A 26,398-nucleotide genomic window follows, 5' to 3' on the forward strand; every position below is an offset into this window, starting at 1 on the left:
AGAACAAACCACTGAAGCTTGCAAACCTTAGAACCACCACAACACTCCCCTTTACCCTGGTCTCATGACACCCACAGTGTTGCTCACTGGGGAACATTTTTGAAAAGTAAAACTTCAGCAACAGCATCTTATAAAGTATTTAAGCACATTTTAAATTTTGGATTGAAAATGTAGAACTACACAACCCTCCCTGCTGCCATGAACAGACATCACATGGAACACTGGGCACGAAGAGCTCATCGGTTATGTAATGTTAAGAGAACTGGGAAAGTCCATTGTAAGGCCTGACAGCATTTTTCATCCATATTTTAAAAATATGATCCAGATAGTTGGCTTCCCCAAGACAGGGTTTCTCTGTGTAGCTTTGGCTGTCCTGGACTCACCAGGCTGGCCTTGAACTAACAGCAATCCCATAGCCTCTGCCTCCTGAATGCTGGGAGTAAAGGCATATGCCACCATGCCTGGCAGTTGGGTTTTGCTTTGTTTTTTTTAAAGCATGCTTACTGAAAACCCTTAAAATAGTGTAATTTATCTATTTTTCCTCTTATCTTGTTATTCAAATGTAATTCAAATTACTTTAATTGAAAATTTTAAGGAAAAATTCTACTGTAAGCATGTAGTGGATTATTGGAGTTTAATTTCTTAAAAAAAAAAAAAAAAAAAAAAAACACATTTTCAGGCCGAATGGATGGATCAGTGAGTAAAGGCATTTGTTGTGCAAGTTTGGCAACCTGAATTTAGTTTTCAGAAAGCACACAAAGGTGGAGAGAACCCACTCCAGAAAGGTGTCCTCTGGCCTCCATCTGTGTACTGTTGCACACATAGCCACACACATCACACACACAATAATAATAATAATAATTTAAAAAATTAACAGTAAAACAATCTGTATATGTTTAGTATAGACCAAAACCACATCTTAGTTTTTTCCTACATCAGGAGGTCTTTCCATGGAGCTTGTATTAGCTAACTTTCTGTGCTATAATGCTTTTGGTATATCTATGAGGTAAGGAAAGTGAAAAAAAAAAAAGTTTAAGTATTATTTATCAAGCTGTTACCTGAAATTTTATTCATTTTTAAAGTTAGCTTCCAAACATTACTCTTGCCATTTAAAAATGTCATTGTAAGCCAGGCATGGTGGCACACACCTTTAATCTCAGCACTCGGGAAGGCAGAGGCAGGCAGATTGCTGTGAGTTCGAAGCCAGCCTGGTCTACAAAACGAGTCCAGGATAGCCAAGGATACACAGAGAAACCCTCTCTCAAAAAACCAAAACAAATTTCATTATAATTAAGCCTATGCTTACTTACATATTTTGTGCATATGCATATGTGTGATTGTCCATGTATACAAGTGCATGCAGGGGCCAGAGAACACCTTGGGGATCACTCTTCAGAGGGCATTCACTGTTTGAAAATTTAAGACAGAGTGTAAGTGAAACCTTACACAAGAGATTGTTGGGAGAGAAAAAAAACCCAAGAGGGTGCTTGCCTCTGCTCAAGTGAGAAGCAGCTAAGGACTGAGCAGTGTTCTTAGGGGCGAGGGAGAGTTTTCCAAGGTGGAGATCTGCACGTAGGGATTGGTGGGATTACAAGTGCAGAGCTTGGACTTTCTACTCTGTAGTGCTGGGGCTGGGGTTGGCCATTAGGGCAGGTAGAGTGTTCTGTGTTGCCCTGTGTGGGGGCGCACGCCTTTAATCCTAACACTTGGGAGGCAGAGGCAGGCAGATCTCTGTGAGTTCGAGGCTACAAAGTGAGTTTAGGACAGCTAAGGCTACAGAGAAACCCTGTGTATTGAAAAACCAAGAATGTTTTGTCAGTGGAACATGGTGGTTGGAGGCCCTAGGTGTGTTGTCTGGTCACTCACGTGCCTTGAGGGGCTTTCACAGTCTCTCATTGTCCTGGAATTCACCAAGTAAGCTAGGCTGGGTGGCTGGGATCTATTTGTTTCCACCTCACCAGTGCTGGATAGTAACTGCACAGCATCATACCTGGATCCCTCCATGCCCTCCTATATATGCCGCCTTGTTCCTTTTCAAATGACCACCTGGAAGGTGCCTGGTCTCTATTGGCATTTTCAAAAACATGGGTTCTGTAGACCTAGCTCATGTTTGCAAGGCACCACTTTACAGTCTAAGCTATGTCACCAGCCGGCATTTATTATGCTTATTTAAATATTAACATATTTATATTTCCATTTTAAACAATCTACCAGCAAAGTTGGGCAGCTTGTTCTTATATGAATTTTCTTATGTTTTGTTCTGATTGTTCTTGTTAGTTAATTATATGAGAGAAAGTTTTTTGTAAATGTATCCCATTTACACATTCTTATTTTCTTGCTGTTAATAACAATGTTACATTAAATGAAAGTATGGCAGAAGGAATGCTCTGAATATACCAGCACAACCTTCAGCATACACATTTTGCAGGTAAACAATAAAACACAGCCTTACTCAGGGCTCTAGAACAGGTGTGACCCGCACAAGGACACTGCTTTGTAGACAGTCTTCCCATGTCTCCTCAGCTGGGGCTTCCTTCATTGTTCCAGTACATTGCCACTGGTATTTCAGCTGACTAGAAAATTGGTACACATGAAACCTTCTCTTCTCTCTTGCTAAATTTGAAGCACTAAAACCTTTTGTATTTGAGACCTAGCTTTATGGTGTTAGTTCCAGTGCTATTTGTTAAACGTCCTTGATGTCTTGTCAGCATCGCCCTCACTGTCCCTCACTTACACTTTCATATGAGTTCTTTCAATCTCACTGTTAGAGTCCGAAGGAAACCCTAGTCAGTAATTTGACAAAGAACTGCTCTACAGATTTATTGGGCCAGGGGGTGTGGGGAGGTAGGGCGGGGTAGGGGGTGGGAAATTAGGGAGGTGGGGGTGGGGTGGGGGTGCGCAACATTTTTGTCATACTGAGTTTTCTTCCCATGATAGGTGTCTCTTTATTGGAGATTTTCAGGTCTTATTATTACCTTACAAATATCTTCCATATATTTTAGACTATTAACTATAGGTTTTGTTAATGAGTGTAAAAAATTATTTAAATTATATTATTAAAATTGTTTTGCTGAGCATGAATATAGTTGACCTGTGTTCCCCAATAAGCCTCTTATTCTAAAAGTTTATCTACATTTTAAAATTTTATACATGATTGATCATCTTGTTTGCTAACAATGGCTTTTATAATTTGTTTCTGGTATCTTAGAACTTACAGTCAACATTGTTTTTCTAGACTGATTAGTACAGTGTTGACTAGAAGTAACAACAGACATCAGACTCCTGGTTTTAAATGTAGACCACGTACCATTCCACTATTAGTTAGTATAGGGATCTTAGTTATAACACATTTTGCTAATGTTGAATTGAATCATAAAATTTTTCTGCCCATTGAGACATGTTCATAGTGCTTTATCTGCTAACTTGTCCTATTTTAAAATATATTCAATTCTTTAGGTAGGTTTTATTTGAGTATCCATGTATCATCATTATTATAATTATTATTGTTATCCATGCATTAATAATAATATTATTATTCATTATATTTGCATATAATGATGACATTTGCATATAATTTCATTCGCTACTGGGTCTTTATCAGACTTTCAAGGCGATACAAAATGTTGAGAAATGTTGCCTGTCTTCACATGTGTGTTCACCTGGAGGTTATCTTATTTTCTTATATGCATTATTGTCAGATCCCCTGGAAATAGAGTTACAGATGGGTTGTGAACCACCACACGGTTTCTGGGAATTGAATCCAGGTCCTCTGAAAGAGCAGCAAGTGTTTTAAATAGCTAAGCCATCTCTCCAGCTCCTATGTTGTTTTTTCTTAGACATTTTCAGCTGACTGAACTTTTTTGTGTATATAAGCATGTGTACACATAGATATCTCTGTGCGTGTGTAGGGGATGGACATAAGCTGATGTTGGCCTTTATCTTCTCCCATTCATGCCCTTAAGTTTTGAAATATGGTCTCTCTCTGGATCTGGGGCACAGTGTTTATAGCCAGACTGCCTGTTCATTGATATCTTAGGATCTGTTTCCACCTGCAAAGAAACACCACATGGAGCTGTTTGTGTGCTAGATTTCTAAGCTTAGGCTCTCAAGCTTACCCATTGAGGCAAACAGTCAATTCCTCGTTTTTTTTTTATTGCTATTGAATTAGATTTCTCCTTCCCTCCCTCCCACTCTCTTGCTCTTCCCTGTCCCCCCCCCCCCCCCCCCGCTATGATTAAAGGCATGTGACACTACACCCAACTTATTTCTCTTTTTAATGTGCCTTTTAAGGATATAGACATTCAACAAACTCTGGCATAAAATTATTTCTGGTATTTGCACTTATCTGTAATATCTCTGAATATTCTCCCTTATTTATCCTATTTTTAATTTCATTTCTAATGTTTCTTTTTTTAATACATCTAATCAGTAGTTATTTTATTAATCTTTTAAAAGAATTAACTTTAGGCTTTGTTGATCATCTGTTATTAATTTCAAAAATATTCTTTCATTAATTTTGTTATTTTTGCTTTGATTCTATTTTCTTTGGGATTATTTTGTACACTTAGTTTCTTCTTTTTCAATGTAAGAATTCCTTATCTTCTAAGAATTATTACATACAGACTATAATATGTAGTATTTCTATTATTTTTTTTTTTTTGAGACAGTGAGAAAGGTGATTTATTGTACACGAGCTCCACTTGGCCGCAAGTGAACAGAACCAGTCCAGAATGCCGAAGGTCCAGCGGGACTGCTTTGCTGTTAAGGTAGGCAGGCAGCTTGTCGGGCGGTCTCGGTGGAGACGGTGTTGCAGGTGCCCTGCGGCTCATTGCCAAGGGCAGCACAGTCCCACAGTTTGTACCAGCGTCCCCGGCCTTCAGCACCCTTTGCTTCTGCTCCTGTCGCCTCCGTCGTGCACGAGGCGGTTTACTTGGACCTCTGCCTCGTTTTCTCTTGCGCTTCAGCGTGCTCATTCGCTTCTTCCGCCACTTCGCTCTCATGGCTCAGGAGTTTCGAAGAAGATGGCGCTAAGGCCAAGCAGTATTTCTATTATTATTCCGCCTGCATGAGTTCATTTACTCACTCGATGCTCAATCAAACCACACATTGACAGCCAATTTTTCTCCATTCCTTTGAAAGGAAAGTAGGAAAATTCTTGATTCTTTTGGTTTGTCTAAAACAGAAACAAAAGCAAGTAAATAAACAAAAAACCCATTGTAGTCACTTCTAACCACTAAGAAGAGACAAATGACCAAAAGTTTAGTTTGGTAATTACTAAGTACAAGGAGTAAAGACCTCAACATTCATTCGCCTTTAAGGTCATAGTCTTTCGGAGTCCAGACTTGCTGTGAGTTGTTTACAGTGAACATGTCGGGGTGATTGCTTCTTTCTATGACTTAGGCTTTGCTTTTGCTCTTATGTCCCACGCTGCTTCTAACTGCCCCAGGCTCAGTTCTGGAGATGAATGAGGAGTGGCAGTTGTCTCTGTGAGGTTGCATGGCTTATCTGTAGACATCCTTCCTCTTGGACACCTTTCTGTATTGTTGCTGCTAGTTTACAAGTATGGCCTAATAAAAGCTTATTATTTATTTATTATTACTGTAGTATTGTCTAACCCACTTTTACAAGCAGTAAAAACATAAACAGATGATGTATTTTAGAGTAGCCTATTTCCACCTGGGGCAGGGCAGATATTACCCCCTACATTATTTTCCTTTGTCTCCCAGCCTCCATCCTGTGCCATCCACTTCTAATAATTTCTATTTGATTTACCTCCCATCCATAACCCCAAAATACTAAGGTTGTTCATTTGGGACATTTCTTTCACGTGGGACTTAAGAGTTCCTCCTCTGGGCCCACATGGCCTTTTCCTATCCCTGAGGCGATTCTCCTCCTCCTTCCTCCTCTGTCTAGTCTCTTCTCCTTCCCAAGATCCTCTCTGCTCAAAGTCCTTGAACGTTCACTCCTTCCCGTCCTTCTGCCTTGCCCAGGTGTAGGCCTTTTAGTCAGCCAATTGGGGAGGCAAGGTTCAGGGCAGCAAGTAGATCTTGTGAACCAGTAATAAGCATCAAAATATATACCATCAGTCCAACCTCTAACCCGTATTATTCAGATTCACTACTTCCTCCCCCCAAAGCCAGCTGTTCCCACTGGGGTCATCTTAAAATCTCCTCTGGCTTTCTCTTAACCTATCAGTCACATCTCTTCCAGTGGAAACGTGCATCTCGTCACAATAAGCTCTGGGAGTAAGCCTGCCTCAAATGTATGAATCTTTTTACCGAACTTCACAATAATACTGTTTCTCGTTTGTATTGTTTACTTATCTCTAAGGTTTCTTGTACTAATGTTCACTTGTCAGGTCTACTATCATTATGAGGCACTCAGCATTTCTTTCTTCACCTAGATTTTACTCTCAGTCTTGCTTTTATCTTTATTTTTTTATTTATGCCTGTTTTGTGAGGTGCAGCTCCATTTAATTTATATTGAGTCTTCCTTAGGCAAATTTAATCCAGCATGGCTGCTCTTTGAAGCATGCGCATTGATTTGTACTATTTGGTGTTTTCCATTAATCCTCATTTTACTTATCTTTTCCCTCCCCTGCTGTGCTAGCCAGCTTTCTCATCACCTGGTGGAGCAATGTGATTGTTTACCAATTTTTTTAAAGCTAATAATTCCTTCTTACAGTTTAACCCATTGAGTTCAAAATCATTTAAAAGATTCTCTAGTGAAAGCCCATTGGTCTTGTCTGACAATATTATTTGCCTTAGTTAAAGTTTGATTGGCAGTTATCTTCCCTGGGCACTTTGAAGTCGCTCTCCCATAGTCTCCGGGCTTCAGTGTTACTATGGAGATGTCTGCTCCTCTTGGTGTCACTCCATTGAGAGGTAATCTGGCCTTTTTAAGGACTCTCAAGAATCTCTGCTACTTTATCAAGAGTCTCTGCTACTTTATTCTGTAACTTTACTTGTGTGTCTAGTGATGTTTTTATTTATATACACCATTCTTCATATTCCTCTCATCTAAGGACATTTTGTCTCTTCTCTACTCTTTATTTCTAGGTCTTCAATTATACTTTCACAGTTCATCTGAATTTCTTTTCCTTTCTTTTCTGTTTTCTAATTTCCTGATCTTTTGCTTTGTATTTGGTGTCTTTCCTTCAGACATCTCAGTTCATACCTTTCCATTAAGATATGTTTCATATGCTCTTTATCTCACCCAAGTTTTAGATTTCATTAACTAAAATTTTTGTTTCTAGAATCTCTTTTAAAATCTATCTGGTATTTTTATTTTAGACAAGGCCTCACTGTGTAGCTCTGGCTGGCCTGGAACATCCTATATAGACTAAGCTGGCCTCAAACTCAGAGATCCATTTGCCTCTGCCTTCTGAGTGAAGAAATTAAAAATATGAACCAGGCATGGTGGCACACACCTTGAATCCCAGCACTTGGGAGGCGGATGCATGAGGATCGATGTGAGTTTGGGGCCAGCCTGGTCTACAAGGTGAGTCCAGGACGGCCAAGGCTACACAGAGAAACCCTGTGGGGGTGAGGCGCAGTACATGCCACCATGCCTGGTTATCTGGTACTTCTTGACAGAGTCTTTTATTTACTCTCATGCTGTCTAGTACTTAAAAACATCAATACATACTTTAGCTACAGTTATGGAACCACAAGGGTTCTATTTCTGTTGCACATTTTCTGTACTGGATCTTGTTCATGACAGCTTTTTTAAAAATATATTTATTTCAATTTTGGGATTGTAAGCTGCTTGACAGGGCTTTATCTCTGAGGTCTGAGGAATCTTTAACATCATAACATCATTCTCTCTTGAAAGGTTTCAGCCATGTGGATGCAACTAATTTGGTAGTCATTGTTTTGGGATTTCCTGGATCATGGGAATTGTGCAAATGCAAATATTAAATCTGCCTGTAGATACAGGAAAGAATCACAGAAAACCAACGGCATGCTTGGAATCAAGAGGTTCAAGCAGGCACATTCTTACTCTAAATAGTTCTTTTCTTCCAAAGCTCGGCGTGGATGAAGGCTACATTCTGCAGTCGTGACTGTGAAAATTCATGTTTATGTAACTGAGATGGCTAATGCCTTCAGGGTCACGTGAGGCAAGTTCTATCTCAATATGCTACTTAGATATCCTGTGAGTGTGTAGTGTATTTTTGAGAGGTAGCTGTACACCTGGAGTAGCTTTGCCAAGGGAACAAAACAAGCTTGATTAAATTTTCTATTTATTGTCTTGATTTCAGAGACTGCGATAGTTTAAAACAGGTATACTTCATCAATCCAAAGAATATTTTTAAGATGTTCAGTCTAAGGGAGTATCTTAGAATCAAGGGTTGTAATTAACATTCAGTTATGCTTTTAACGACTGTATCTGAAATGTCCTATAATATATGGCATCCAACTACCATCAACATATTAACCTATGTAACGTGTAAATTTTAAGTGGATCCGTTTTATATTTACAGCAACAAGCATCCTTATTGTGACCAGGTAGGTACTGTGTTCAGAGTTTTATTGCCAAACTGTGCTTTTGATCCCAGCACTCAGGAGCCCAAGACAGGCAGATCTCTGTGAGTTCGAGGCCATCCTGGTCTACAGATCGAGTTCCAGGCCAGCCAGGGCTAAAGAGAAGCCCTGTCTCAAACCACACCCTTAAGAGTTTTATTTAACTTATTTTTTTTTTTGCAATTTACTAAGTAGCAATTAGTTTAATCTACATTCCTAATGTTTCTCTTAAGTTTTTTCCTGTTATGCAAAGAAGTGACTCTCTTGATATAGCACCCCTATGAAAATATTCTACTAATTTTTAGTATCAGCAAATAATGGAGATCTCTTTGCTGAATAGTCATAGTGTATTAAAAAAAAAAGTCCTACAGTAGGCAGGATAATGATCCTTCAACTAAGAAATTGGAGTTGCTAAACCTAGGAACACATGGTATTTGACGTGTCAAAGAGTCTTTGTGATGCAGTTAAGAGTGCAGACCAAATGAAATTATTCAGGTGAGCTGTTAAAAGGAAACAAAAAAAAGAAAAGAAAGAAATTCAGATGAAGCTGGTTGAGGTAGGGCGCATCTGTAATCCAAGGACTCAGGGAGGCAGAAGGCAGTCAGATCTCTGAGTTCCAGGACAGCCACGGCTACACAGAGAAACCCTGTCTCGAAAAAAACCACTGTGGAAGGCTCCAAAAAGGCACCATCCCTGACTTTGAAGAGGTCAAGTCAAGCAAGGAGTGGCGATTTCTTCCACCTTCTAGGAAGGAGCGCAGCTTCTCCAACACTTGGACTTTAGCTTTAAGAGACCTGTACATGAAGTGTGGCCTACAAAACCACAAGAGAGATTAGTGTTGCCTCAACATTTAATACCGTGGTAAGGAAAGAAACAAAGGTTTGTGCCAACTGGTTACAACCGCAATAGGCAAGGGGCTTACTCCAGCTAAGTCGACCTACTGCGTAGTACATCAACACTGCAACACGTGCAAGAATACACTTGGCTCCATCGGCTAGTCTGGGAGGTGTCAGACAAGCAGCATCGGGTCAGCTCCTGCTCAGAACGCAGCGCTGGAGACGGTAGCAGGCTGCGAGGGGTGCGCTTCTTCCTTAGGTTGAGGAACCGTTACTATTCATTTTTTCTGAGGGTGAAGAAAACACGATCCGGGGAGGGTTGACCTTGTTTGTGCAAGAAAACACAGGAGGCGCTCGCCTCTTGAAGCGCCTAGGTGACAAAGCCAGCTCAAGCTCAGCAGAGTTTGCAGCGATCACACTGTCCTTTCTATCCCCATCCTCGGTGGAGGTCACCAGCCGCAAGGCGCGGAGTCCCCCAGCGAAAAGGTCCGAGATCAGCGACCACTGCCAAATCTCGCGATATCTGGGACATCCGTGCACTGTCCCAGGCCTACGTATTTCGGAGGGGAACTCGCTCCAGTCCGCGGAAAGGCTAACCCATCTTCTCGCGATGTCTGGAGGGAGCCGAGGGAAAGGAGCGCCTGGGCGCCCGTTCTCGCGGGATTTGCAGGCCGTAGCGGCGGCCAGCCGGCTGGCCGCTGAGGTGACGCGGCCCGTGAGGCCGTGAGGCCGCACACACGCCGGGCGGGCGGGCGGGCGGGCGGCCTACGTGCCGTGCTCTCCGCGCCGCCGGTCGCTGGGTGCGGAGAGCAGCGGGGCTGCCGGGCGCCTCCCCCCCGGGCCCGATGGACGCCTCTGCCCCGCAGCCCCCCGCGGAACCCCGCAAAGGTATGAGCTCCGAGCTCGCGCCTCTGCGCGGACACAAGTCCTCAGGGTACTTCCGGAAGCGGCTTCCGCGTGCTCCCTTTGATTGACAGCGGGCGGTTTAGAACGCTCTGGCCGGGGCAATTTCTTGGCTTTTTGATTCAGCGTTAGGAGGCCGAACTCATTGAGGATTTAGTGCTGACGCTCACAGTCACATGCCGAGCCGTGGGAACAGATTCCTCATCTGTAAAATGGGCGTCTTTGGGTTTTGTGACTGTTAGATGAGACATGCAAGCGACTTACAGTAAGCGTTCAGTAAATGTCACATTTTTATTTCGTCTTTGTAAATGCCAGTTATTACTCCGTAGAACGAATTTGTTAAGGACATGAGCAAAGCCTTACACACGGTGGATCGAAGTAGAATTTTGCCCCTAGTAGGTAACCGAAAGTTATTTTTTTTAAAGGTGTGATTATTTCACAAGTCATCAGGGATTCAGACTTACCCTCTAGCTTTTATTAATAGAAGTGATTGCTGTAACAGATTAAACAGTTGGTGTGTGGGGGTGTGTGCATGTGTGTGCACCAGGCATGTGGATGCCAGCGTGTGGATTGTGTGGATGGAGACCCACGTCATCAGGGCTGGCAGTAAGTTGCCTTACAGGTGGAGCCATCCTGCAGACCCTTACAGAACGGATTTACAGTTGAGTGTGTTGAGCCCAGGAACCTTCTGATGAATCTAGCTTTTCCTTTGAGGGAGGTGTCTCGTGAAAGCAGGGACTCTCAGCCTTAAGCATTGAATTCATGTCATGATTAAGGGCCAACAGATAGAAATGCCACTGAGTCTGCCTGATAAAGGCAAAGGCAGCCATCTTCTAAGTGGAGATTGCGGGACTGGTATGCTTGCTCCTCAGCTGGACATCGTGCTCAGTCACTTTGATAATTTAGGGGGCAAAGTGCTGATGGAAAGAACAGACCACTCAGGCTCTGAGGAGGAAGCGTGTTTTCCATGTTGGAAGCAAGCAAGGAAGGCACTTTGGAATTGAGGGAGGTACCCCAAGCATTAGGAGCATTGTCGCCTGTCTGCCACATGAGTCAGAGAGAAGTCCCGTTGGTTTTAGCATTTCCAGTCCCTGTTGTAACCCTGTCATCCGTGACTGAAACGTCATTTATTTCGTTTTAGAAATCATCAAACTTGCCAGGTGTTGTTGTTTAATCCCAGCACTCAGGAGGCAGAGGCAGGTGGATCTCTGTGAGTTCTAGGCCAGCCTGGTCTAAAAAGAAGTCCAGGACAGCCAAGGCTAACACAGAGAAACCCTGTCTTGAACCGACCCCCCCCCCCCAAAAAAAAAAGAAATAATCAAACTTGGATACAAAAGTGCCCATAAAAGATACCATTCTGGTGTTTCCTCATAGAGTTCTACCTGAGAAACTTTCTAGATTTCTATCTCTGAAATACATTTTCCAATACTTTTCCCCCATAACACTCTGTTCTCTTCTTCCAAAGAACCTTTTGCCGTTATGTTCATGTTTATGTATTTTTATTTTAGTGGCTATCTGTTTCACTAGATCAATAATTTGTTTTCACTTATAAATTCAGTATATATTTGTTATGTTTCTGTTATCTTTTGTGTGTTAGTCCTAGATTTTTTTTTTTAACTAGAGGTTTTTTTTTATTCCAATCTATGTAGGTAGACTCAGATACTTAGAATAGTTACCATAAAAATATACGTAAACTATTGTTACACAGAATTTCTTCAATAATACGTCAAACGATAGGACATGGCGTTAAAAAGCAGAACTAAATACTTGTGAGTTGATGGTGTAAGTGGGGTGTGTGCAGGAGAAAGGAATAGAGAAAAGGAATTTGGAGCAATGCAGTTTGTTCACTGATGTTTTCGGCAGCCTTCATTTCTACATTTATTTAGTTATTTATTCACTCACAATCTAGGAAATTATCTCTAGTGGAAAAACCAGACAAAACCAGGTAGACACATTTAAACACAGTGTAAATGCTATTGCGGCCATAAAATACTGAGACAGCATAGTGGCACATCTACTAAGTAAGATGCAGAGGTAGAGAGTTTGGTAGTGAGTAATTCATGATGAAGTGATGGTAGCATGTAGGGAAAAGTCGCCAAATAAGGTTTTATTAGAATACAGCTATGCCCATTTAGTTATTGTCTGTGGCTCCTTTCGCTTTAAAGGTAAGAGGATGTATGGCCTTTATAATTTAACAAATAGCTAGTAGCCGACTATAGAAAACGTTTACCAGCTCTGCTTTCCAGAGATGTTGGCATAGAGAAAAGTGATATTTTTTATTCATTTTGTTTTGTTTGTATGTTTTTTGAGACAGAGTTTCTCTGCATAGTCCTGGTTCTTCTTGGTCTAGCTCTGTAGACTAGTCTCTAACTTAGAGTTCCACCTGTCTCTGTCTCCTGAATGCTTGGATTAAAGATTTGTACCACCACATCCATCTGTGATATGTTTTTGAAGTAAAACCAGAAATGAGATTGTGGTGGATTGAATGTAGGAGTAATAAAAAAAAAAAAAAATGTATACGGGCTAGTGGCTTCTTGCCTTGAAAAGTTGTCTGTAAATAATCCCAGTTAATATGATGCAGGGAAACTACTACATTTTTGACATTGTTCTTCATTTTATACCCATTATATGGTCAGTGTCTGATGAATAATTGATGTTTAAACATGTATGTTGAGTGTCAAATTAAAGAATTAGGTCTTTAAGATGAGAGGCTGTTTCTTAGGTAGGGAGATGCATCATTTAAAATAGAAATAATAAGCATGGTGGCACATGCCTTTAATCCCAGCACTTGGAAGGCAGAGGCTGGTGAATCGCTGTGAGTTCGAGGCCAGCCTGGTCTACAAAGTGAGTCTAGGACAGCCAAGGCAACACAGAGAAACCCTGTCTCAAAAAACCAAACCAAACCAAACCAAAACAACCCCCCCAAAACACACACACACACACACACACACACACACCAAACAAACCAGAAATAATGTGTTAAGAATTACTGTAGTGCTATAATTAGCTTAGGCTCAGCTAGCACTGTCCAGAAAGAAGACATGTTGACCTGCACATCTTTTTACCTGTAGAGTTAATTTCATAATAGTATAATAGTTCTCAGTTTGGATCTACAAGAATAGAGTAGGAGAGCATGTTTTCCCATGTACACATAGGAATTCTAATGTAAAACCACCTTAGCAAAGTTAGTGAGACTAATGCTTTTGGGGAACAATCGATAAAGATTATTACAGTGAGCTATTCTTGCTCAAGACAGCATATACCTGTCATAACCATAAATGTTACAAAGCTCTAACTGGAACTTCTCGGGAGGTTTCCCAGGAAACCATTAGTGGTCTTATGGGACCTGTTAGGGTGTTAAGAAAAATAATTTGCAATATCCTTACAGATAGAGCCATATATTTCTCTGATCCCTCCAGTGAGGAATTCCATTTGAAATTATTTTTACTTAGTGTCCTCTACATAGTACCTTTAAAGTACTTAATAGCATATTTTTGAAGACCTTTCCCCCATTCATATTGCTGTCTTCAGGCTAGACAATAAAAGAGAACGCTAAACAGTTAACATAGAATATGTTCATATATAGAGATCAGTCTTCAGTAAATGACAGGCTCTTACCAAAGGATGTCAGAATTCACCTCTCCCCCTTTTTTTTAAAGCCTTATTTTATTTTAGAGTGTTCTGCCTTCATATATATGTGTACTGCATGCATGCCTGGTACCTAGGGAGGTCGGAAGAGGGTGTTGAATAACCTAGAACTTGAATATTTGAATATGGATGGTTGAGAATCACTGTGAATACTGGGAATTGAACCCTAGTCTTCTGCAAGAGCTTTAAATACTCTTAACATCAGAGCCATGTCTCTAGCCCCTAGAACTCATCTCTTATTACTTGAAGTATGCAAAACCCAAAAGGGCTAAGCTATGATGGTTGTGACCTCATTGTAGTTAAATAAGAGGTTCCCTTGGCTAATTGTACCTGTGCCCAGAGAAGGATGGAGTAAATACAAAACGTACATGCCACAAAAGAGCTGCTGTCCTAAAGATTTTAGCTTACTCTTTGCTGTATCTATTTCTTTTCCTGTATCAGATAAGGAGAATTTGTAGTGTTCATGAATCACCAAGAATATTTGATTCAGTGGATCTCAGCTCTGGTATGTCAGATCCAACAATAACAACCAAGAAAATAAAACAAATGATTGTGGCTCTCATCCATTAATTGGAGTCACCAAAGGAAGTATCCTGGCAATTATATTTTTAATGACACACAGCTAGAATAAGAGCTACAGAAAATAGATTATACTGGTGATTATAGGAAAACATCTGATAATATATTTTAGAAAAATGTTTATGTAAATAAATTTAATTTATTTGTTTCAGTTATTTGGAAAATGTTAAAATTCCTTTTCTCAGTAGATAAATGAAGTATGACTCCAAAAAACATTTTGAAACTTTAATTTTCTTTCTTATTATAGACAGGTGGTGTCCAGGAGAAAGATGTCTTGCTCCTTCTTTGGATAATAAAAACCTTTGTGAAGCAAGCATAAAGTCTATTACTGTGGATGAAAATGGAAAGCCATTTGCAGTTGTCCTCTATTCAGATTTTCAAGAAAAGAAGATACCTCTTCAAAGACTTCAAGAAGTAAAATCAACTAAAGATTGCTCCAGAAGTTTTATATTTGATGATGAAGATTTAGAAAAACCTTATTTCCCAGATCAAAAAATTCCATCATTGGCTAATGCTTTTAAATTATCTGAAGATGGAGACTCCATTCCGTACACTATTAATAGGTACCTGCGAGATTACCAAAGGGAGGGAGCTCAGTTCCTCTACAGACACTACATCCAGGGAAGAGGGTGTATTCTTGGTGATGACATGGGGCTTGGAAAAACAATACAGGTATTTATATTAATTATCTTATATTTAAAAATAAGCCCATATGTATGAGTGAGTACACTATGCAAATCTATTTGTAATGCCACTTGGTACTATACGTTTTTGTTTGTGTTTGTCTCTAGATACATGGTAAAATTTCAGAATTGAGGACAATGACTCCGTGTCTCATTATTTTATCCTCAGTGCTTCATTAGTATTTGGGGAATAACATTTTTCTTAATTTATAATTCTTAGAGAAAATACTATATATAATGTAAGAAGTTAATTAACTTCCAGAGCCCCAAGCCCTTTAAAACAGAAACAGAATAGCTCGTGCATTTGAGAGACAACTTGTGGTTTGGGTTGGTATGTGATTCACAGTGTGGGACTAGAGCTTTGTGAATCACATTTTTTTAAATGTGTGATATATTTTGATAATATTTTTCCTCTCTCCCAACTCCTCTTAAATCTTCCCCCTTTCCCAATGTAATGTACTTTCTCTCTTAAAAAAAAGAAGGAGAGAAGGAGTGGGAGAGAGACAGAGAGAGAAACCAAGGAATCAACCAACAATAGCACACACAAAAAAGAACAACAAAGAAACGCTATGGAATCCATTCTGTGTTGGTCAGTAACCCCTAAGCATAAGGCCTGCTCTGGAGTGTGGTTGATATACCCATTGATGCCCCACTGAAGGAAACGGATTCTCTCTTTGATCAGCTATCAGTTGTAAATAGCTTCTTGGTTAGGAGTGGAACTTTGTGCCCACTTCCTACTCGCAGTTCTGGGATGTTGCCTGGTTTGAACTTGTGCAGATCTTATTCCTGCTGGCACAGTTTCTGAGTTCATGTGTACATCAGCCCTGTTATATCTAGAAAATGCTTTTGCTTGGAGTTGTCCATAACCTCTGACCCTTACAATCTTTCTGTTTCCTCTTCTGCATCAGTCTGTGAGCCTTGAGGGCTGGGGTGTGATGATGCCTCATTTCATGCTATGCTCCAAAGTCTGATTTTGCACTAGTACTTTTTTGAAGCAAGCAAAAATAATTTAAAGTATGATTCTGAAACACTCTATTTCTTTTTATGTCCTATGAGATTGAAAAAAAAAAAAGGAATGTGGTTGTGTGTGTGTATCTCTCTTTTTTAAAGTGAGAAATGCTTTTGGGGGTCAGGGAGAGGTTAGGCCTTTGGTTTGAATGTTTGGTATGCTGTCTCACAGCCTCATATTTATTCTATATCATGAGGTGACCATATGAAGAAAGACGGCCTATAAAAATGTTTCCTTGCAGAGTTTAGGAAGGAGTGCCAGTGAAAATGAAGCTTTCTCAGATGGCATTTTATCTTTGAAATGTAGGCTATGGCCTCTATTGTTCTAGATGTGACAGACTTAATTTCTTATTTTATTTTTTTTTTCTGTAAGCGACTTTGTAAATATTCCACAGTAAAGCACCTTCTGATTAATTTCTTTGAGATTAGTTTTGTAAATCTTCATTCTAAATTTGTCATAGATCTGTAAATTCAGATTTTTATAGACCTGTACTGTGTCAGTGGATTGTGGTAGAGTAGGCCAGACCTTTTCCAAATATGCATGTTCTCTTTGCTCTGGAGTAGTGGCCTGACTAACATGTTTCTCTAAACATGTATGTCAGTGAAGCTGTTGACGGGTTTAGGCAGGTAAAAATAGCATAGATTTCATGAGTGCCCTACGGCACCTGTGTGATTCTCACATCCACCTTTGCCCTTTTGGATACTATTAGCACATTATAGCTAGTGTTACTTTAATTAACATATTAAGCTGAGAGATTTCCATGGTTTTAATTTCCCTGTCCACTTACGGTATATTCTCAACTAAAGTCAAATTTATTTTTATTTTAACATCCTTCTTGGGTGGGATAAATGACGAAATGAAGTTAAAAGTTAGTGTATATATCATCATTGTTGTCACCATCATCATCATCAGCAGCAGTGTATTTAATGAACTAGGTAAAGATAATTTCTAATTAGACCTTAAAATTTTAGTTATGACATTTCCCCAAAGGTCTGAGATTCTTTTTTAAAAAAGATTTGTTCTAATTATGTGTGTGTGTGTGTGTGTTTCTTGATGTGTGTGTATGGGTGCATGTGGGTGCAGGTGCCTGAGGTATCCAGAAGAAAGTGTGGGATCTCCTGGAGCTGGAGTTGTAGGCAGTTGTCAGCCACCTAATGGAATTACTGAGAGCCAACCCTGGCCCTCCGCGAGAGAGCACACTTCTTAACTCTGCACCATCCTTTCAGCCGCAGACCTGAGATTCTTAAGCAAATGAAGTATTTCATGCTTTTGTTTTAGGGAATTTGATGAATCTAGACTTAAGATTTCTGATCTAGATTTAAGATTGTATATTGTCTTGGGTAGATGAACAGATTGAATTTAGTAATCATGGTTGTGACTACTGTTTTCATATAATAAAACAGCCATTAGATAAAGAGCAAAGCAGTGGGGCATTCTTTATGGGCTTACCTTTTTCGTTTGTTTGTTTGTTTGTTTCAACACAAGATTGTCTGTAGCCCTGGCTGTCCTAGACTAACTTTGTAGACCAGGCTGGCCTCAAACTCACAGAGGTCTTCCTGTCTCTGCTTCCCGAGTGCTGGGGTTAAAGGTGTGCGCCACCGTGCTCGGGAGTAGTCTTGCCCTAATTGTCATATAGTAGTATCTGTTAGCTGCCTTATTTTTTGCTGAAAGCTTTGAGGGCTAGTTGCCTAAAATTTGAAAGAATGTATATACTACACACATATATAGTTTATAAATGTTAGTGTGCATGAGTGTGTGGGTGGGTTTATCCTTATGAAGCAGTTTTATACAGTAACATTTTCATAGTTCTTGAGTATGAGCTAAGTGGGTTTTGACAAGTATATTTCTCTGTGTAACTAATATGATAATTAAAATAAAGAGCTGTTTTTTTTTTTTTAATGCTGTGGCTCTATAGCATTTTTAAAATTATTTTTATTTTATGTGCATTGGCATTTTGCCTGCATGTATGGCTGTCTGAGGGTGTCAGGACCTCTAGAGTTGGAGTTACAGACAGTTGTAAACCATGCTGTGGGTTCTGGGAATTGAACTGAGGTCCTGGAAGAGCAGTCAGCACTCTTAACCCTTGAGCCAGCTCTCCAGCCCTGTGAGGGTTTTTTGACCTGGGAAAGTTTGCTCATGTCCCTTACCAATTAATATATTGCTACTTGTACTCTTAATTATAAATTTTCTATGATTAGTATTATATTCTAAGAAGTAGTCAGAACTCAAACAGTTATATTTAAACTTGGTTATGTATTTTTAAGCACAAACATAAATAAGTTTAAGTCTAACTGACTTAAATACGTATACAGTATAAATTCTGGGCATGCACTGGAGACCTTTAATTAGGTAAAATTAAAAATATTTAAGTTGCTGTACATTCAAGTTGTTATATGCCTCCTTTGCTTCTACTAATACCATTAATCTCTGGCTAGAGTCATATATATATATGAATATGTATGTACATATATACATATGTGAATATGTATACATATATATACATACACATATTTATTTATTATTTGTGACTGTGTATGCGTGCTTGTGCACATGTGCTACAGTATGCATATGGAGGTCAGAGGATGACTTGTGGCAGTCAGTTTCTTACCATGTCGGTCCCAGGGATTTGAGCTCAGGTCATCAGTCATGGTGGCAAGTGCCTTTGTCTACTGAACCATCTCTCCAGCCTTCCCTGGATTCTTTAATAACTATTTCTTTCCTATTTGTCTTTTCTTTAAGTGGATTTACAGTGTGTTTCCTAGTCACTTCTCTTCACTCCTAGTCAGCTGGGTTTCATGTTGCTAAGTAACCAAAACAGCATCTACCCAGAGTCCCTGATCATCCTAGCACCCAGCACAGTGCCTGTTTTGTCCTGAGTGGTGGGTGTTGTTCTCTGGAAGCATCAACTGTCATTTGTTTCTGTTTCTATTTTAAATATTTTTCTATTTTTAAAATTTTTATTATTTATTTTTAAAGATCTATTAATTTTATATTTTTTGAGTACACTGTCTTTGTGCATGCCAGAAGAGGGCACCAGATGGTATTACAGATGATTGTGAGTCACCGTGTGATTGTTGGGAATTGAACTCAGGACCTCTAGAAGAGGAACAAGTGCTCTTAACCACTGAGCCATCTTTCCAGCCCCAATTTTTTTCTATTTTTAATCACAACTTCCTCTGCTTTTCTCTCGCAAGGCATACCTATGTTGTAGCTGACAATGCTTGTCTTTGAAAAAAATTTTATGATATTAAAAATTATTATTATTTTGTGTGTGTATATTTGTATGTGGGCATGCTGTATCTGTGTGTGCACATATACAAGCACATGAAGGTCAAACAACTTTCTGGAGTTATCTTCTACCATATGGTCATCAGATCTAACTTAGAAAGTCTGTCTTGGTAGCAAGCCTCTTCACCTGTTGAGCCATCTTGCTGGCCCAATATTTGCTTTTTATTTAGAGTATTCAGTCTGTTTATATATAGTGTGCTTTCTAAAGCTATAGGGCTGTTATTTTACTATTTATTTTTTATTTGTATGTCTTCTGTTTTTTAAAATATCTTTTGTCTAGATTTTGTTGTATTGCCTTGAATCTTGCTCATTAAGTAAATAGTTATATAGTCCTCAAGATTAACCAAGAGCTCATGACATGTATTTTTTACTTATAAAATATAGCATGCATAAATGTTATTCTTTGGTTGTGGACAGCATAAGGCCTTAGGAACTGTAATGCCCTAACTCTGACTAAGATAAAATACTTGTAGCTTAAAATCTTGTCATTTTATGCCAACAAAAAGTTGAGTTTTTTTTTTTGTTGTTGTTGTTGTTGTTTTTAATAATGTCAGTATACTTTTGTTTTGCCTGCCTTTTTGCCATTTTTCTTGTTCTTACTTTTTTATGTTTCGGGTTAATATTTTTATATTTTACACATTAAAAGAGTATGGCTCTTTTTATGATGAATTGGCTGGTTTCAGTTGTCTGAAAATACCATCACTTTACATTTTTGAATATTGTTCCCTGGATATAAAAATCTAGATTACCTTATACTCCCTAGTACTTTCCTTAGAAAGTATTCTATTGTATAGTGTCTTTATTGTTTATTATTTGTATTTAACCACTGCTGATTTGTAGTAATCCGATCTTGTTTTCTCCAACCTCTTAATCATTTTTTGTGTTTCAGTTTTATCTTATGATAAACCTACTTGTAAATTTTTGTTATTTTTTAAAATTTTTGTGGTGGTGAGTAATGAATATTCATAACTACTGGGCCTATGACTTAAATTTTTTTTTTTTTTTTTTTTTTTGAGACAGGTTTCTCTGTGTAGCCTTGACTGCCCTGGACTCGCTTTGTAGACCAGGCTGGCCTTGAGCTCACAGGCATCCGCCTGCCTCTGCCTCCCAAGCGCTGGGATTAAAGGTGTGTGCCGCCACGCCCGGCTGGTTTAAGATTTAAAAAAAAAAAAAATCAACCTTTATTTCTTCAAATAAATCTCATTACCATTCCTTTTCCTTTTCTTTTATCATTTGGGACTTATAGATCATAGGTATCTACATATTAAAAAATACTTTTCTCATCAGGTGTGTGTGATAAGCAAATTATAGTCACACCTGTAATTGCAGCACTTGGGAAAGCTGAAGCAGGATGCTAGAAGCCTGAGGCGGCCTTGACTGGGCTGCCAAGCGAGTTCTCAGCTGCACTGAGCTAGAGTGAGACCTTTTGTCAGCCCCCTTCTTTGCCTTCAAATGCAAACTTTCCTTTGTAGTTCTAATTCTCCTGTAATACTTCTTTAGGTTTCAATATTTCTATAATTTATGTTTTAATGTAATGAGTTATTTCCATCTCATACACTTTCACCCCATATCTTTAAAGTAACCCTGCTGATATTTTTGTTATTTTTACAGATAACTATTTAGGGAGTTTAATCACCTTGCTGAAGTTCACATAGGTGCCAGACAGCCAGAGTTAACATTTGAATCAAGGTATCTGGTTGACTGCTCCTTGCTGTGGATTGTGTGAGGTTATGCATCCTTTTCTTATTTTTAATCATCATTTAATCTTTGGAGAGTAGCTGCTATGTAAAATGGTATATTTTGAAGAGTTGTATTAGCCCATCTTAAATTTGCATTCTGTAATTTGTTAGATAAAGAAAGGCACTGAGTTATGAGGCAGATACTTCCTCCTTGAAGGAGATTATTTTCTACAAGAAAAGAAAAAATGTATACTTTATTCTAGAGGCTTAGAGAAAATAGTTTCCATGGATACTAAGGTAATATCTCAGTTGATGGAACAAGAAAAGAATTCATCAAATGGGTAGGGTTGAACAGAAATGAGATGGCAGTGTGGAGTTTTATGTGGTGCTTGTTAATTCAAAGAAACTACCAATGTTTTTGTCTGTAGTGTGCTACAGGTGTACAGTAAAGTTATATATAACGATAGAAAAGTTTCTTTTTTTCTTTCAGATTATTTCGTTTCTGGCTGCAGTTTTGCATAAAAAGGGAACTCGTGAGGATATTGAAAATAACATGCCAGCATTTTTATTAAAAAGTATGAGAAAGGAACCCTCTTCTGCAGCCAAAAAGGTGAGCTGTCCACAAGTATTCAGCTTAAAAGGTCAAAGTGCAAATATAGAAGCATTTAAACACCATACAATGCATTTCACTTTTTTTTTTTTTTTGAGACAGGGTTTCTCTGGGTAGCCTTGGCTGTCCTGTACTCACTTTGTAGACCAGGCTGGCCTTGAACTCACAGAGATCTGCCTGCCTCTGCCTCCCGAGTTCAGGGATTAAAAATGTGTGCCATCACGCCAGGTACATTTTACATTTTACACAATAATTCAGACATAGAAATACTTATAAGAACTTATGAAAGGTTGCCAATTTCATCTGCTCCTTAAGTAATGTTTCTCAAGAATGGCAAGATGCATTTCATCTTAATGTGTTTGGAGGTTTATTTGTTAAATTACATGGATGTATATGTATGTGTTTGGAGGTTTATTTGTTAAATTTATACGGATGTATATGCAATGTTAATTCAGTTCTTCATTAATTTGTTTTTAATGTGTGTAAGAACAAGAGAAGATAGTAGAGACATTGGTAACAAAGACGTGTCATTGATATTTAGGATGTTCACACAAGAAAGTTGAAAAGAGCAGGTTTATGCTGATCTCTGCTTCAGTCCTTTGGCAATGAATGGTACTCATAAATGTTTTTTTATAATATATACAGTTTCATATAAAAATCAAGATACTTCCTATCCAAGTAATGAACCAGGCCTGACTCTGCTGAAATCAGACAAGATTGACATGTTTAGAATGGACTGGTTGTAGTTAAAATAAGAGATTTGCAATAAGAAAATAAAATTATTATAGGGTGCTACGCTTATGTCTTTTTGTGTACACAGTGCTGGCGTTACAGATGTTCACTGCCATCCAGCTTTTTAAAAGCATGGATGCCAAGGATTGAACTCAGGCCCTTGTGCTTGCACAGCAAGTACTTTACTAACTGCGTCGGCTCCCTGGTCTCCTATGTGCTTTTATGTTGTCTTCAGTACTTAGGAAATTGGATAGGAATAAAGTGGAGTGATTTGATTAAAAAAAAAAAAAAAAAAAACAATTATTATTTCATCAATGTAATGAACTATATTCAAGTTCTAAGATAGAGTTTATAAAAGTCTTATTATTACACGATTGCTGAAAAGTACAAGTTTACTCCAAAGATCTCAGAGGGTTCATTCTTGTATAAAAATTTGAGAAGTACTGATTTATGGTAATTTTGTTACTACTTTAAATTATCTTACTATTTTAACAGGATTCGTGCATACTGTGTGTCAGATCCAGTTGGATCCTAGAGTGATGCTCCTTAGTGTATTTAAGTATTGCAGAGATTTAAGCCTTACTTTTAGCTCTGGGTTCAGTTCTGTCGTGCTAAAATGGCTCTACAGGACTTACATGTCCCATTATATGTCACCTATGACAACTAGACTAGGAAGAGAAATAGGGGAGGAAGTAGTGTGTCTTAAAGTGTAAATATAGTTAAATATTTTCAAAATGTTTCAGCAAGAATGGAAAAAGAGAAATGTATTCACCATGTAGTATGATATGGTTGCTAAGTCAGCTGACACTGGTGACTTCATTTATTCTTCCTCCCATTTTTATGTATATGTGCATATATATATTTAAATACTTTGCCACAGTATACATTACTTTTATTAGATCTCCTTTAGCTGAAATTCATTGATTTGTGTTGTTGTGTATTCAATAAATTTCATTAACGTGTAAATGTTCCTTTGAACACACTTTAGCTCCATTCCAATTTTGATAAGTCGTAGTAGTTTCATTATTCTTTTCTAAATTGTCTTCAGCTCCAATTTTGTTCTCTTTACCTAAATGCTGTTTTAAAGAGAAGTCTTAAAATTTTCAGATGAATTTAGTATTTGGTACAGCCATATAGAAGAGCTTAGCTCCCTACAGACCGATTTGATCTAGAAAATTCCTCTATTGAGGCTTCTCAGATGACTCTAGGCTATGGCAAATGACAATTATGGCTAAACAAAACAAACACTAGGAAGGAAAAATAAGGAGGCAAGCAGGTTTAAGAAGGGCCAGTCACAGGCGTTTGCATCACAAATAATGCTACTGTGAAAATCTTTATGTCTAAATTTCATCAACTTTTATAGTTATAAGTGGAGGTTAAATTCTTAGCACTGCAGTTGTAAGGGTAGGAACTACTGGAATTGTAGAAATCTATTGAGTATCCCGATGGAATTTGTACCCAAGCATTTTCGTCTTGTGATATGCAAAATTCAAAGACGTCACAATTTGACAGTATTTTGAGCTTTGACTTTGTACTTGAAAGTAGGATAAAAATTAAATTGTAAGATAAATACAGTAGCAAAAGGTATTTGAAGTGACGTGGGAATGAGAAAGTGTTCCTGTGCTTGGTGAGCTGGGGTGAGGAGGTGGCTTCAGCTGGACTTCTGGTTTCTTCTTTCCATTTACAAACACAGTCATATATTTTGTTTCCTATAAGACATACGTGGCCCAGATGAAACATTGCATAGAACCTTATATTTTAGAGTATGTTTTACTGGTTCATCTCTTGGGACTGGGGCAAGTATAAGCCTTTGAAAAGTTCACCAATACTTTTCTTATATGTGACAATGTAGAAGTATTGGTCATAGTGAAAAACTTAAAAAAAATTAAAAAAAGAAAAACAAAAAATTTTAGTAGTTGATGAGAGTGATATTCAGTACTAAAAAAGTGGAACCTCAAAGCACTACTGTGAAAAATACATATGTTAGTAATCTTAACAAAGACTGCTTTAGTTGAAAGCTGAATTTATCAGCTTTCTGTCACTTGTGACAAATTACCTGAGATGAGTAACTTAAAAGAAGAAGTTTATTTTGGCTCTTTAATTTTAGAGGTTTTGGTTCATGATCAGTTGCCTTCTTGCTTTACAGCCTATGGTAAGGCAATATATCACAATAGGAATATACACAGGCAAAGCTGCTCCTTTCATGGAGGACAAAGTGAGCAAGATAGAAGAGCTGTTCTCCAAGGGCATGTCCCATTAGTTCAACTTCCTTTCACAAGGCTCTGTCTCTTTAAAGTCCCAGCATCTCCCTGGGAACCAGGGTTTTGCCACATGCCTTTGGGGGAACATTTCATACCCAGACTATAGCTCATTTCGAAATAGAGAACAAATTCTGTTCATATGCGTTTAGTAGAGGACAGAAGAGAGGTGATAAGTCCTGAGAACACTGTTGTAAAGTGAGAGACTAAGTGGTTAAGAGCACTGGTTGCTTTTCCAGAAGACCTGGGTTCAATCCCTACTTCCCACATAGCAGCTTACAATGTTCTATAACTCCAGTTCCAAGGGATTTGATGCCCTCACACCAATGCACATGAAATAAAATTAAATAAATTATTTGTTTAAATCTTTTTTTTTTTTTTAAATAAGAGAATGGTAGCCAAAGATGTACAATGGAGAAAATATGTTCTGTTTTGATTCCATTTGATTCTTACTTTGTCTTTTTAACTCTGTGAGATATGCCTGTGGATAAAAGTGGCCCATTATTAAAATAAAGCTGGCATGAAGGGAAGGCTGGGGACAGTTTACCATGTTGATCCTAGATTGGCAAGAGAGATAGATGGGAGCCACTAACTAGAAGCAAATGTTGTTATTTTTGAAGAACATAAACAGTCAATCTCTAGTCACAGATGGGAAGGCAGGGTGTGTAGAGATAAATACAGGTAAAGTGACTGATAGAGACCTAGGTGGAGGGTCTCCACTTGCCTCAGCTTTCCTTGCCTTCAACTGAGAGAATCTGAGAAAAGTGAAGAAGCAAAGAGAAAAGAGCCCCAGAAGATTGTGTTCAGAGAAGATTGCTGTCCTTTTGCTTTGCATATTAGCTTTTTAACTTATTGTTGCAATCCTAATTTCACTGTTCTCTCTTAGAGAGTTACTTTTCTCTTCTTTAACACCTTTAAGCATAGAAATGAAGAGCCGGGCATGGTGGTGCATGCCTTTAATCCCAGCACTCAGGAGGCAGAGGATGGTGGATCTCTGTGAGTTCAAGGCCAGCCTGGTCTACAAAGTGAGTCCAGGACAGCCAAGGCTAACACAGAGAGACCCTGCCTGAAAAACCAAAAAAAAAAAAAAAAAAAATAGAAATGAAAAGTACCTGTGCCTTTTAGTGGGTTGTCTCTTTTGGTCTAACAAAAAGCTATTTAAGCAAAGAATATTTTTGATGTTCCTTTTTTGTCCACATTTAGCAAACCAGTTAATTGTGTTAATTACTTATAGCATCAAAATCAAAGAGTGGACCTATTGATACCATCCGTTTCCCATTGGAGTTCTTACTAAAAACATAGATGCTTTTCTTCCTATTTTTAGATGTTCTTAATAGTTGCTCCTCTTTCTGTCCTCTACAACTGGAAGGATGAACTGGATACCTGGGGATATTTCAGAGTCACTGTTTTGCATGGTAGCAAAAAAGACAACGAACTGATTCGTTTAAAGCAGGGGAAATGTGAAATTGCTCTAACAACCTATGAAACACTGCGCTTGTGTCTGGAGGAGCTTAACAGGTAAACTCGTGAGATGATGCTGTCAGTGAGCGTCTGCCATCAGCCATGTGCATCCTGTATATCATGATTCAAAACTCAAGCTCCTCTGCTTGATTTCATGTCAAGCTTGTAATAGCCGACTCTATCTGAAAGG

At 38.7% G+C, this 26,398-nt stretch overlaps 1 protein-coding gene across 1 annotated transcript in view; it reads left to right on the forward strand.

Annotated features, from left to right (window-relative positions):
* The first annotated feature begins 10,192 nt into the window (after positions 1-10,192).
* Positions 10,193-26,398, forward strand: part of Ercc6l2 (ERCC excision repair 6 like 2) — a 95,412-nt gene continuing 79,206 nt past the window's right edge. Inside the window, exons 1-4 of the mRNA XM_051151146.1 lie at positions 10,193-10,246; positions 14,736-15,160; positions 21,638-21,757; positions 26,072-26,265. Coding sequence (XP_051007103.1) covers positions 10,204-10,246; positions 14,736-15,160; positions 21,638-21,757; positions 26,072-26,265 — 782 coding nt within the window. The 5' untranslated portion in view covers positions 10,193-10,203. The remainder of the gene's footprint in view (positions 10,247-14,735; positions 15,161-21,637; positions 21,758-26,071; positions 26,266-26,398) is intronic.

The sequence above is a fragment of the Acomys russatus genome, chromosome 9, assembly GCF_903995435.1.
Source record: "Acomys russatus chromosome 9, mAcoRus1.1, whole genome shotgun sequence".
NCBI classification, from domain to species: Eukaryota; Metazoa; Chordata; class Mammalia; order Rodentia; family Muridae; genus Acomys; species Acomys russatus.